Genomic DNA, 14,424 nt, shown 5'->3' on the forward strand with positions numbered 1-14,424 from the left:
GTTATGCCACGATAATTGGAACAGTCTGATTTCTCCCCTTTGTTCTTGTACAGGGTGATGATGACTGATACACTACACTATACACTACACTATACACTACTTTACACTACACTACACACTACACTATACACTACACTATACACTACTTTACACTACACTATACACTTCACTAATACACTACACTATACACTACACTACTATACACTACACTATACACTACTATACACTACACTATACACTGCACTATACACTACACTATACACTACACTATATACTACACTGTACACTACACTATACACTACACTACTATACACTACGATACACTACAGTAATATACTCTGCACTAATATATACTGCTGCACAATACATTATACACTACACTACAGTACTATAAACTACACTATACACTACATACACTACACTACTATACACTACACTACTATACACTACACTACTATACACTACACTACTATACACTACACTATACACTACACTATACACTACACCACTATACACAGTCTGCAGCGTGACTTGCGTGCGATGACCGTCATCGCCGCAGGCGTCGAAGCGGCGATCTCCGTGGCGGTGACCCCGCTGGTGGAGGTGGAGCTGGGAAGCCCGCTGGTGATCCCCTGCACGGTCACCAGCTCCGTGGGCGATGAGGTGGTCACCCAGTGGTTCATCGTGAGTAGCGCCACCCCCACCCCACCCCACCCACACGCACACCGCTCGGCCACGTACGTCGTATGCCCTGCCCAGAGACTCACACTGTCACCCATAGACTCAGCACTGCACCATAGACTCAACACTGCTACATAGACTCAACACTGCACCATAGACTCAGCACTGCTACATAGACTCAACACTGCACCATAGACTCAACACTGCCCATAGACTCAACACTGCTACATAGACTCAGCACTGCCCATAGACTCCAACCCCCCCCCCCCCCGGCACAGATTTCACGATCTTCGCGAACGAGGATCTCGTACCGCGACGCGCGACTCTTCGTGGCGGACGTGGGCACCGGCTACGAGAGCCGCATCGACGCTCGGCGCAGCGACTCCGCGCTGGCGCTGAGCGCGACGGAGACCGCTGACGAGCGCCACTTCGTCTGCCAGGCGCTGGCGGGGCGCGCCGGCGTGGCCGAAGCCACCGCAAGCGTGCGGGTCTTTTGTAAGCGAGTGCACGGGGCCACTTTCTACTCCCCTACTTATGGACGTTACAGCAGAGACTCCCCTACTTACGGACGTTGCGACGTGGACTCCCCTACTTACGGACGTCGCTAAAGAGACTCCCCTACTTACGGACGTCGCTACAGAGACCCAACTTACGGACATTATGACAGAGACTCCCCTACTTACGGGCGTCGCTAAAGAGACTCCCCTACTTACGGACATTGCTACAGAAACTCCCCTACTTACGGACATTACGACAGAGACTCCCCTACTTAAGGATGTCGCAAAAGAGACTCCCCTACTTACGGACATTACCACATGGGCTTACCCGCTTACGAATTCTCTACTGACGAACGAGTCGTGATCTACGGGGTCTACGCTCGCTAGTCGATTTTGCACGCGAGTCAAACTTTACTCCTGTCGATTCTAACGTGTTGTACGGCGTGTAAAGCACCACTACTATACACTACACACGACTACACACTATACATTACACACTACCACACTACACTATACACTATACTACTATACACTACTATACACTACACTATACACTACACTACTATACTACTATACACTACTACACTATACACTACACTACACACGACGTTTCGGAGTCAAGTTGGACTCGCAAGCAAACGGCCGATGACGTCCCAGCGACGTTTGACGCACAGAGCGGCCCCTCCCCCCTCCCCCCGTGTCCCTCCCAGCGGCCCCCACGGTGGCCGTGGCTGCGAGCCAGTGGCCCAAGCTGCTCAACCAGCAGCAGCACAAGGTGAGCAGCCCGCGGCCTGCGGGGACTTTCTTTCATTTCTCACTCTGCCTTGTCGTCGCTCCGTCTCCCGCTGCTCCGTCTCTTGGGGTGGCTTTGTTACCTTAACGGCGTTGCGGAGACGCACGCACCCCCCCCCCCCCCCCCCCGGCTGCAGTGCTGTAGACGCCACCGATTCGTGATTCTAACGTGGTTTAGTTTTAGTTGGGAGATGTTGACTACCTCGCCTGGTGCACAGGAGGTCGTGGGTTCGTATATAGTGTAGTGTATAGTGTAGTGTATAGTGTATAGTAGTGTATAGTAGTGTATAGTGTAGTGTATAGTGTATAGTAGTGTATAGTAGTGTAATAAAGGACTCTTTCACTGTGTCTGTCTCCGTTGTCCTTTATTTGGGTTCTTTACAACTTTGCCCCACACGGCCCTCGCTCAGAGCCTTCTCCGTCTCCCGCTCGGCAGCTTGGCAGCTGCCGTCGCTCACGTAGCCTTCTCCTCACTCCCGATGCAGCTCCGCTGCTGGCTCTCCTCTCAGCCTCTCCGCCTCTGGTGCAGTCTCTCAGCTGCTCTCTCTGCAGCCCCACCGCTGCTCTCTGGTTCCCCCGTGCCCGGACACCGCTGGCCAACGGTGCCTCCTCCCGTCTTGTGGCGATCGTGCCACTCTCCACCCTCTGCCCTGCGTGGCCTCCTCCTGTCTTTATTCTTACACTCTCCCCTCGTCTCTTCCGGTTACCGCCCTTAAGAGCTTTCTCTTCTCCCCCCACGTGACCTAACCCCTCCCCCAGTTACGTCATATCCGCGAGGCCGTTTACGCCCGCATTACACCACCCTCCCCCGTGGAGAAAATTTCAGCCGTCCTCGGCTAAGCAACCACAAGTAATGCGGGCGACCACCAACCATCAGACATGCAAGGACAACGAAGCATACAATAAATATAACAATAACAACAAGAACAAGAACAGTATCAATCAACGAAAAGTAAGGGACTTCGACCGCGTGCGGGTCGCCGGCCCGTCCCGGACGGGTGGCGGCCCCCCTGCAGACCGAGAACGCGACGGGGTTTTAGGAGCGACAGGTTCAAAACTGCCTGGCGCTATTGGAGGCCCGCCAACGCCACGGTCCCGTTTCCCAGAAGGACCAGAGTCTGGGGTGTCCCGCAATCGTGTCTGTGGCGGGGTCGGAAGGGCGGCGGGGCTCGGTGTCCCCGCAGCCGTGGTAGGCCCACCCCGAACAGAGTCCCCTGTCTCCTGCGGTGTCACGGCTGGTTTGTCTGTAAAAGGCACGACAGGCGCTCTTGCAGGGTCAACAGGCACCGCCAAGGGTGCGTCGGCAGCAACAGGCAAGGCAACATCAGGAGATGACGCATCTGTTCGAGGGGCCACATATGGTTTCAAGCGAGACGTATGGACGTACCAGCGCCGAGATCTGAACCGAACGCGTGCAGACTGCGGGTTGGGAACCTCGATAAGCCGAACAGGCCCCTGCCATGGTTTATGTAATTTAGGGGAGGTCCCTGGCCGCACCTGCGGGCAATGCAGCCAGGCCATATCCCCCACGTTCCAGGGGCACTTCCCCTTTGAGCGTCGAGCGCACCGTTCGTTCCGGGCCTAGGCTTTGGCCATTGCCATGCGGGCCCCTTCCCGCGCCTCAGTGACGCGGCGAACGGTGTCCTGAATGTAATCAGGAAGAGGTTTAGTAGGTCCCCTCACTCCTGTCCCCAACTGCACATCCATCGGCGGCACATTTTCGCGACCGTACATAAGAAAAAACGGCGAATATCCCGTAGACGCATGCGGCGTCATCCGGTACGCCGAGAGTACCCCAGGGATATGCAAATCCCAATCCGCTTGTTTTTCATTCACCGTGTGACACAGCATGGCGGACAGAGTCCGATTCAGCCGTTCAACCATGCCATCCGTTTGCGGGTGGGAGGGGGATGTCCGGATCTTTTTAGTTCCCTGAGCCGCGCACACCTCCCCCAACAATTTCGAAGAAAAATTTCGGCCCTGATCCGTGAGGAGCCTCTCCGGCGCCCACTTGTCCATAACGTACCCGAATAGAAAGGCGTCCGTAATAGACGCCGCCGACTGGTCGGGCAAGGGCCAGGCCATCGGCCAGCGGGAGAGGTACTCCACCCCAACTAGCAAGTATTTATTCCCCTTAGCGGATGGCGGGAAGGGTCCCAAAATATCTAACGCCACCAGCTCATTAACTCGAGACACCTGAATAGACTGTATTGGTGGTATATATGGGTGTTTAGGCGGCTTCTGCCGGGCACACTCGGGACACGCGCGAACGTGCCCGACGACATCCGTCGTCATGCCGTGCCAAAAGTAATCTCGCTGCAACGTCAATAGGGTCTTCTGCACCCCCAGATGTAGTAGCGTGTCGCAATGCAGAGTCCTAATCAATTCGTACCGCAAGGATGCCGGTACAACAAGACGCCAGCGTTCCTGTAACCCTTCCCTCCACATCAGCAGTCCGTCGCGGAGAGCGGTTCCCGGCGTACCGCCGGAACCCAGTCCCCCACTCTCCTTCGCAGCTCGACTCCGCAGGGTCCCCAATGAGTCATCCAGCATTTGTTCACGAATCCATACAGCCCTTGGAAGGTTAAAAATGCCATCGGCCGGTCCGGGCCACTCTGGAGCCTCAGGCACCTCGACCGCCAACGCAACAGGCCGAGGGGGCTGTTGGATCGGCGTACACCTATGCGTCCCCGACGCGCACGCGCAAGGGGATCGCTGCGGCAACCTAGAGAACGCGTCCGCATTGGCGTGACGCACCCCCTTCCGATGTTGAATTTGGAAGGAAAACTCCTGCAGCGTGTCCAACCATCGCGCCAACTGGCCGGATGGCTGGTCCACCTTCAGGGCATACTGCAAAGCCGCATGATCCGTGCGCACAATAAATGAACGGCCGTAGAGATACGGTCGAAATTGGCGGAGAAAATAGACAATAGCCAAAAGTTCCCGGCGAGTGACGCAGTAGCGGGTTTCGGCGGGGGACAAAACCCAGCTACCGTACGCCACCACGCGCTCCACACCACCTTTGGACTGTGGCAACACGGCCCCAATGCCCGTGTCACTCGCGTCCGTATCCAGAATGAAGGGGTGATCAAAATCTGGATAGTCCAACGTCGGCGCCGTAGCCAACCGATCGCGCAGGCCTTGAAACGCCGCCTCCTCCGGTGGTCCCCAATCAAATTTCCGTCCTTTACCCGTAAGGAGGTGCAGAGGCCTCGCGATCGTTGCAAAGTTGGGAACAAACCTACGATAATATGAGGCAAACCCCAAAAAACGACGCACATCCCCCACCGTGGCCGGGGTTGGCCAGTCACGGACGCACGCCGTCTTGTCCGGATCCGTGACAACCCCGTCTGCACTAACTATATGTCCCAAATAGCGCACGGACCGTTGCAGTAGGTGACATTTCTTAGGTTTAAATTTCAGATTGGCGGAGCGCATCCTGGCGAACACCGCCTCCAACCTCAGTAAATGTTCGTCAAATGTGCGGCTGAAGACGATAATATCGTCTAAATATATCAGACATGTCTCCCACTGCAACCCCGTTAATACCAGTTCCATCAACCTCTGAAATGTGGCGGGGGCAGCATTCAACCCCATCGGAAGACAATTAAATTAAAATAACCCCTGCGGCGTACGGAAAGCAGTCTTTTCCCGCGAGGACTCATCGAGGGAAGCTGCCAGAATCTCGAAGAGAGATCCAGCGTCGAAAAGAATTTAGCCCCCGACAAGGCATCGAGGGAATCGTCCATATGCGGCAGGGGGTACGCATCTGCCACGGACACTTTATTTAATTTCCGAAAATCCACGCAAAATCGCAATTTCCCGTCTTTCTTTTTAACCAAGACAACAGGCGCGCCCCATGGGCTGATAGATGGAGATATTATGTCCGCAGCCAACATGTCATCCACTGCCCCTCGCACATGATCTCGCTCCGCCGGACTCATCCGATGCGAGTTCAACCGAATAGGAGCAGCGTCCCCTGTGTCAATATGATGGGAAAGCAGGGAGGTGCGTCCCAAGTCCAGATCGTCGGAGCTAAACACATCGGAAGAACTCAACAATAGCGCGCGAAGCGCGGAACGCTGTTTCCCGGAAAGGGAAGAATTTTCCCCGCACAGTTCGGCGATCCAGCGATTATCTGGGGCCGCAGGGCCCGAAACCCTGGCAACCATCTCCCGGCGGCCCAGATAATCCTGGGCTGTAAACGCCGTAGTGGCATGTGCCACAACCGTTCCAGCCGGCACACACACATTTTCCGTACTCCCATTAAGCACCTGCAAAAATGGCTGCTGGTCCGGCCGGATAATAGTCTGCGCCCCGACGAGCACCGATCCGCCCGTTATGGTAGCGGACGGCGATAACAAAACCCCAGTTGCTCCCTCCCGACCAGGTACAGGTTTCCGATATCGCAAGGGGATAAGCATCTGCGAGCCAGGTGGAATATCAACAGATACCTCGGACAACGCCTGCACCTGGCAGACCGGGGCAGGTCGCCCCCAGGGCGACGGCAGAAAAGTAATTTTTCGACCCCCCGGTAATGCGATACAGTTTTGATTAACTCTAATTAGAATGGGCATTTTGGCCAGAAAATCAGTTCCCAACAAACATGGAACCGCAAGGGACCTCGAGATCAATACAATTCCCGAGGGCAACACTCCCCCGATAGATATATTAGCGTCCACCTGGCCCACAATGCCTATGCTACCCCCGTTTGCCGCAACGCAGGAATCGTAAACCGGACGCACGGCCTCTGGTGGGATGCCCAACAGATGAAAAATGACATCCGATATAATGGTCGTGGACGCACCGGAGTCCACTAAAATGCGCACGTCAACCCCCTGTATAGAACCCGGGACAGTGGACGAACCAGTAGCGGCCGCGAAAACCCGCCGTGCCAATTTACGCCACTGCGTTACTGAGCGACATGGCCCAGTCGATGGCCTCCCGTTATTAACAACACCCGGATCGCGTGGCAATGGTGATGAATGAGGTGTCAAGCCTTGCCGGGTGTCTGGTGCGCACCGACTTGCCTTTCCAGGAGGGTCCTTTCTCGGCACGTCCGCTGTCGAGGCATCCTGCTGGGGCGGTCCTGGGATACGGGCCCAGCAGTCCCTGGCGTAATGGCCCTTACGACCGCAGCGGAAGCACTCGATGTCGTTGCGCCGCACCGCAGGCCCCCCATCCCGACGCTCCCGCGTCGGCGGCGCAGATCGCGACCCCGGTCCACCGCGGGCCGACCACTACGCAGAGGCGGCTGTCAGCTCCTGCGGGCCCCCCCCCGTCAGGAACGTACACCGCCTTCTTGGGATCCCATGCCAAGGCACCTCGCTTGAGGATGGGCCCCCCCGTCCACGCCGTGACTTGCTTCCAGCGGCGTAGATTAAATTGGGCATCAAGACACTTCGCGGCCGCCCGGGATGTCAGCTTTTCATGGCCACACACCGGCATAGGGATCCCCAAATCCCTGGACAGCTCGAGCATCTTGCCCAAAATTAGGGGTTCGAGTAGGTCAGGCTCCGTCTCCGGGTATGCGGCCATGGCTAACTCCAAGACAGCACCCCTGTATGCCACCGGCGATTCTTCGGGTGCCCGCTGGCGTTGAACGAACCGGCGGTGAGCATCATCCGGCGGCTCGTACGCATCCGCCATCTCATCAAAAACTCCTCTCAAGGTCTTCTTTTTTTCGGCCTTTATAGAACGGAAGAATCGCACCGACTCGTCGTCGAGAAGAGTTGTCAGAACTTCCAGGGCCTCTGCGTCAGTCCACCTGGCGGAGCGCACCGCCGCCAAAAATCTGCAGGCGAAAGCACTCCAGTCGCCACCGATGGAGAATTCTTTTACAGTTGTCAAGTGACGGCTGCGACTCCTTGCTGCGCCGTCTTCTGCAGGTGACTCGTCGTGTGGCATATTCAAGATGGCGTCGCACCGCAACGTGTCCAAGATGGCGGCCCCCCACCGCGGAGGGCGCAAGATGGCGGCTTCCCGCCGTTCTTCTCTTGCCACGCCCAAGATGGCGTCTTCGTGCCGCGTGGCAGATGGCGCTGGCAGCGCAGGCAAGACCGCGGCCTGCCGATCACCCCCGGGCCTCCCCGACGCCGTCGCCGGCGTGACGAGGTCGCACAGTTGCACCAGTACGGTTTTCAAGGTCTCCAGCTGCTCCGCCATCTGCCTCCATCGTAAGTCAGCGTCCTCCGGCGCGGACGGGTCCACCGACGCGGCGACATCTTAACCTCCCGGACCCGTACTCGTTCCCGCTCGGATCTCCTCCTCCATCGTAGGCAGGTCCACTGCCTGAGGAAGGTCGTCGTCGTCGGATGATGTAGCAGACGATGGTGCAGGAATATTCTTCTTCTGAGCTGTTTTGACATGCCGTTTAACTTCTGACACCAGTGTAATAAAGGACTCTTTCACTGTCTGTCTCCGTTGTCCTTTATTTGGGTTCTTTACAACTTTGCCCCACACGGCCCTCGCTCAGAGCCTTCTCCGTCTCCAGCTTGGCAGCTGCCGTCGCTCACGTAGCCTTTTCTCCTCGCTCCCGATACAGCTGCGCTGCTGGCTCTCCTCTCAGCCTCTCCGCCTCTGGTGCAGTCTCTCAGCTGCTCTCTCTGCAGCCCCACCGCTGCTCTCTGGTTCCCCCGTGCCCGGACACCGCTGGCCAATGGTGCCGAGTCCGTCGTGTGGCGATCGTGCCACTCTCCACCTGCGTGGCCTCCTCCCGTCTTTATTCTCACACTCTCCCCTCGTCTCTTCCGGTTACCGCCCTTAAGAGCTTTCTCTTCTCCCCCCACGTGACCTAACTCCACCCCCAGTTACATCATATCCGCGAGGCCGTTTACGCCCGCATTACAGTAGTATAGTGTAGTGTGGTAGTGTGTAATGTATAGTGTATAGTAGTGTAGTGTATAGTAGTGTAGTGTATAGTGTAGTGTATAGTAGTGTAGTATATAGTGTAGTGTCTAGTGTAGTGTATAGTGTAGTGTATAGTTTAGTGTATAGTGTAGTGTATAGTGTAGTGTATTGTATAGTGTAGTGTATAGTGTAGTGTATAGTGTAGTGTGTAGTGTATAGTGTAGTGTGGTAGTGTATAGTAGTGTAGTGTGTAGTGTATAGTAGTGTAGTGTATAGTAGTGTAGTGTATAGTAGTGTAGTGTATAGTAGTGTAGTGTATAGTAGTGTAGTGTATTGTAGTGTAGTGTATAGTAGTGTAGTGTATAGTAGTGTAGTATATAGTGTAGTGTATAGTAGTGTAGTGTATAGTAGTGTAGTATATAGTGTAGTGTATAGTAGTGTAGTGTATAGTGTAGTGTATAGTGTAGTGTATAGTAGTGTAGTGTATAGTAGTGTAGTGTATAGTAGTGTAGTGTGGTAGTGTGTAATGTATAGTAGTGTAGTGTATAGTGTAGTGTATAGTAGTGTAGTGTATAGTACTGTATAGTAGTGTATAGTAGTGTAGTGTATAGTAGTGTATAGTGGTGTAGTGTATAGTATAGTAGTGTATAGTAGTGTAGTGTATAGTAGTGTATGGTATAGTAGTGTATAGTATAGTAGTGTAGAGTATAGTAGTGTATAGTAGAGTAGTGTATAGTATATTATGGTATAGTATAGTAGTGTATAGTATAGTAGTGTATATTAGTGTATAGTGTAGTGTGTAGTATAGTAGTGTATAGTAGAGTGGTGAATAGTATAGTAGTGTATAGTAGTGTACAGTAGTGTACTGTATAGTAGTGTATTGTATAGTAGTGTAGTAGTGTACCACACCCGGCTGCATTTGTCTCCCTAGTGGCGATGTGTGCACACTGCACCAGGTATTCCTTTGAGGCTGAGTCGACCTAGGGGAGGCTCAGAACCGGTTCAGATAATCGTCACTGATGTTGGCCGTGAGTGGGAATCGAACTTGGGTCGCCAGGTTCGTGGCGCGACGCGCTAAGAGGTTCTGTGCCTCCCCTAGGTCGACTCAGCCTCAAATAAATACCTGGTGCAGTGCGTAAAAACATCGCCACTGGGGAGACAAAGGCGGCCGGGCGTGGTGCTGGCCACCCACCTTCTCGTGTGCCGTTCTGGCCTTCATAGTTGCTCGCTAACAGCACTTGCCCCTACAGTCTGTTAAGGCTACACGGGGGATCTTTGTTGCATGTGTTGGTCTGTTTCCCTCTCTTGCAGATCGGTGAATGTTTTGTGCGCAACGCTTACCCAGAGCCCCTCATCACCTGGTACAAGGATTCCCTGCCCCTGCGGCCATCACCTGGTAGGTAGATCTGCTGGTGAATGTATCTGTCGGTGAATATCCGCTGGTGAATGTGTAATGGGTTCCGGAGACACTTGTAGAGGTAACTTCTTTATTACAATACAACACTCCAACACTCCTGATACTCTGTTACAGCCTAGGTACACAGCCTAGGTACACAGCCTAGCGACACAGCCTAGGTACACATCCTAGGTACACAGCCTAGGTACACTGCTCTGGCTACACTCTGGGGTCCTCCGGCTACAATCCCCCTAGGGGAGGCTACCTAACCCGACCCAGCCAAGGTGCGGGTCTGGACTCTGGCTTCCTCGGAACTCGCCCTCACAAGGACGTAGAGCCGGGAGTCCCAGAGTCCCACCACTGGCCCTCACAGCGTCCCGGCCCTTACAAGGACAAGCGGGACGAGGGGGTACAGGGTCCTAAGCTGGCTGGTCTCGGGTCTTGAGCTACAACTGGCCCCGATCGGCCAGGGAGCTGCCCTTTTATGCCTCGTGCCCAACGAGGGGTGGGGTTGTGTGCGCCCCCAGATATCCACAGAGCACACACAGCCCCCCTGTTGGTGGCGCCAAGGGGCTTAACTGTCTGGGGTGCCTGGGATCCCAGCGCCTGGCGCCGAGGGCTTCTCTGCCTCGGATCCCAGAGCCTCCAGCAGCCCCTCCCCTCCTATGGCACTACACACGTATCTGTCGGTGAATATGTCTGCGATAGTGTAGTGTATAGTGTAGTGTGTAGTAGTGTAGTGTATAGTAGTGTATAGTAGTGTATAGGTAGTAGTGTAGTGTATAGTAGTGTGTAGTGTAGTGTATAGTGTAGTGTATAGTGTAGTGTATAGTGTAGTGTGTAGTAGTGTAGTGTATAGTAGTGTATAGTGTAGTAGTGTAGTGTATAGTAGTGTGTAGTGTAGTGTATAGTGTAGTGTATAGTAGTGTATAGTGTAGTGTAAAGTAGTGTGTAGTGTAGTGTATAGTAGTGTGTAGTGTAGTGTATAGTGTAGTGTGTAGTGTAGTGTATATAGTAGTGTAGTGTGTACTAGTGTATAGTGTAGTGTATAGTAGTGTACAGTGTAGTGTATAGTGTAGTGTATAGTGTAGTATATAGTAGTATAGTGTATAATGTAGTGTATAGTGTAGTGTATAGTAGTGTAGTGTATAGTAGTGTAGTGCGTAGTGTAGTGTATAGTGTAGTGTATAGTGTATTGTAGTGTATAGTGTAGTGTATAGTGTAATGTATAGTGTAGTGTATACTGCTACGTGTTGCAGGGAGTAAACATCGCCACTGCGGAGACCAAAGCCGGCAGGGCGTGGTGCTGGCCACCCACCCCCTCGTGTGACACTCGCTAACAGCACTTGCCCCTACAGCCTGTTAAGGCCACGCGGGGGATCTTTGTCTGTGTGTGTGCGCCGCTAGACGTGAAAGTGACGAGGAAGGTGGCGACGGAGTCCGATGGCACCTTCGCCGTGACGTCCGTCCTGCACTACCAACTGCAGAGGCGGGACGTGGGAGCCGGGTATCGCTGCGTGGTCAACTACACCATGCCGGGCGGCCGGAGCGAGACCGTTGCCTCGGAGACGATTCACGTGACGGTGCATTGTGAGTACGGGCGGAACACAGCAGACACAACAGACACGCGTACACGACAGTTCAAGTTCATTGATTAGGTGTAGCCCTGTGAGCCATTCGGCTCTTGAATCGGGTGCAACCGCAACAGACAAAAAACTAAAACATGAACAAGAAACATCTTAAAGTGAATGTGTGACTGAGTGCAAACAGAAAATCCAAGAAAAGACAGGAAAATATTGCAGAAAATACACCGTACACCAAACGCTGTGAAACAACCAACAACAACAACCACAAGACAACTTAGATTAAGGCCATCAGTCTAACTCTGTACTACAACAACACAAACATGGCTAAACCAATACACTTTTCGAAATCACCAAAATAAAGCCATGAAAGCAATGAAACAGCGATCATTGGAACTGTGACGGAATTTTCACAATATGTACTACCAGAACCCTGCAGCCACAGCTGGCTGCATGAGTCACTCCACAGACGGATGTGCATGACATGGACAACAAAAATACATCATTAGACCTTCTTTGCCAGTACCAAAATGTAATAATAGTAATAATAGGGGTTTTCCCCTTTTTTCTGGCAACAAAACTGAAACCTTTTTACGAGGATTCGTGTAACTGCATTAACCACAATACTTGCGGTCAAAATGTAAACAAAAAACACACTCTGATAACACTGGTCAACACACTTTTTCTGGCATAAGGTATTCCAACGGTTTTATTTTGGGGTGCTGATTCCAAATCTGGCATCAGTTTTTGTCTATCACATCAGGTTTTTGAGATATCAAATATTACATTTTCAATAAAAACAGCAAATTTATGCTCATTACGAATAGCTAAACAGACATCCATACAAGAATAAGATAAGATACAATATACAATAATAATGAACAAACATTTAATGAGCCGTAGCACAAAGTTGTGAGAGTGACTGCATGTAATGTGAAGTGAATGCATATTACCGTGTAAAAATGAATTGTGAAGATAACAAAAATATGTACTGAAAGGTCATTCACAATCGTGATGTTGCATCTGCATAAACGATCTCTTCTTTGACGATCTCCGATGTACAGCTTGTGGAATGTCTCTCATCAAGGACCAGCATTAATCTGCCATCATGTTTTCAAGGACAATGTGAATGTCTGCGGGCGGTGGGGGATGTGTAGATCCACCCGGGAGGGTGTCCCTCATCCTGGAGTCTCCACGCGTCGCCGTGACGGAGGGAGACCCGGTCCGTGTTGAGGTGCCGTGCTGATTGGATTCCCCCCCTCCCCAGGTCCACTTCTACCGGGTGAGAAGGCGGCGATGATGACGATGATTGATGATGATTATGATGATGATGACGGTGATGATGATGATGACGACGATGATGATGATGGTGACGACGATGACGATGATGATGACGATGACGATGATGATGATGACGATGATGACGATGATGATGACGACGACGATGATGACGATGATGATGATGACGATGATGACGATATGATGACGACGACGATGATGACGATGATGATGACGACGACGATGATGACGACGACGATGATGACGACGACGACGATGAATGACGACGACGATGATGACGACGACGATGATGATGATGATGATGACGACGACGACGACGACGACGACGATGATGATGATGATGACGTATGATGATGATTGACGATGATGATGACTGCTGAGCGTGAGAGTTGTGGGCGGCGGCGATGCCACCACCGCCGCTGTCGGCCATTTGCTGCACTCGTGGTAGGTGAGGTGGAGTGTGGGGGCAGTCACGGGGGGCAGCACGGGGGGCAGCCTCGCGGCTGTCAGCTGGGGGCAGCAAATCGAGCGTTTGCCCACAGCACGAGGCTCACAATGGCGACGCCGCGGGAGACATCCCCCCTCCCCCCCTCCCCCCCCCGCTCCCCCCCTCCCCGCGCCCCCCCCCGCCCGTCAGAGCTCCCCGACGTGGGTGGACTACGGCCACGCGGCCACAGCGGGGGGGGACACGCTCACCCTGCCCGCCGTCACCCGCGGCGGCCACAGCGGCACCTACGGCTGCCGCGTCCGCGGCGTCCGGGGACCTCTCAGCGCCAGCGTGGAGCTGCTGGTGAACTGTGAGCGGCGGGGGGGAGAGGGGGAGAGGGAGGGGGAGTTTGCGTGAGGCCGCGTGTCTGTTGTGACAGAGGAGGAGGAGGTGGAGACGTCACGAAGGGAGGTGGAAGTTTTTCGAGCGGATTTCTTTAAGACGCCGCCGATATCCCGGGACGGAATTGCGCGTCGTGCGTTCGAGTGATTGTTGTTCTCGTCGTCGTCGTCGTTGTTGTTGTCGTTGTTGTTGTGTTGCTATGAGAGGGAGAGACGCCCGGGCCCAGGCGTCGAACCCACGCCGTCTGGAGGCCACTTGCTTTCAGCCGCATGGCGCCTCTCCAGCGTCGCGCTCATCGTCTGTCTTCCTCGCCAGACGCGCACGACGTGAAGCTGCTCAACACAGTGCCACCAGCACCACCACCACCACCAGCACCAGCGCCACACCACCAGCACCAGCACCAGCGCCACCACCACCACCGCCATCGTGCAGGTGACCAGCGCCACCTCGTCGCCGGGATAGCCACCCACAAGTGGAGAGAGGTACCCCGTCAGTGTC

The 14,424-nt window shown here is 53.7% G+C and overlaps 1 protein-coding gene across 1 annotated transcript; it reads left to right on the forward strand.

Moving 5' to 3' along the window:
• Positions 1 to 540: 540 nt before the first annotated feature.
• Positions 541 to 13,894, forward strand: LOC133361833 (basal cell adhesion molecule-like; the record flags this gene model as incomplete). The annotated part of the gene is made up of 7 exons (XM_061580825.1): positions 541 to 684; positions 960 to 1,176; positions 1,889 to 1,953; positions 10,131 to 10,215; positions 11,623 to 11,792; positions 13,066 to 13,080; positions 13,735 to 13,894. Coding segments are annotated over exons 1-7 (856 nt in total), but the record flags the coding sequence as incomplete, so codon positions are not given.
• Positions 13,895 to 14,424: the final 530 nt, after the last annotated feature.

The sequence above is a fragment of the Lethenteron reissneri genome, unplaced genomic scaffold (genome assembly GCF_015708825.2).
Source record: "Lethenteron reissneri isolate LAM-NWPU_2019-01 unplaced genomic scaffold, ASM1570882v1 scaffold_1250, whole genome shotgun sequence".
In the NCBI taxonomy this organism is placed as follows: Eukaryota; Metazoa; Chordata; class Hyperoartia; order Petromyzontiformes; family Petromyzontidae; genus Lethenteron; species Lethenteron reissneri.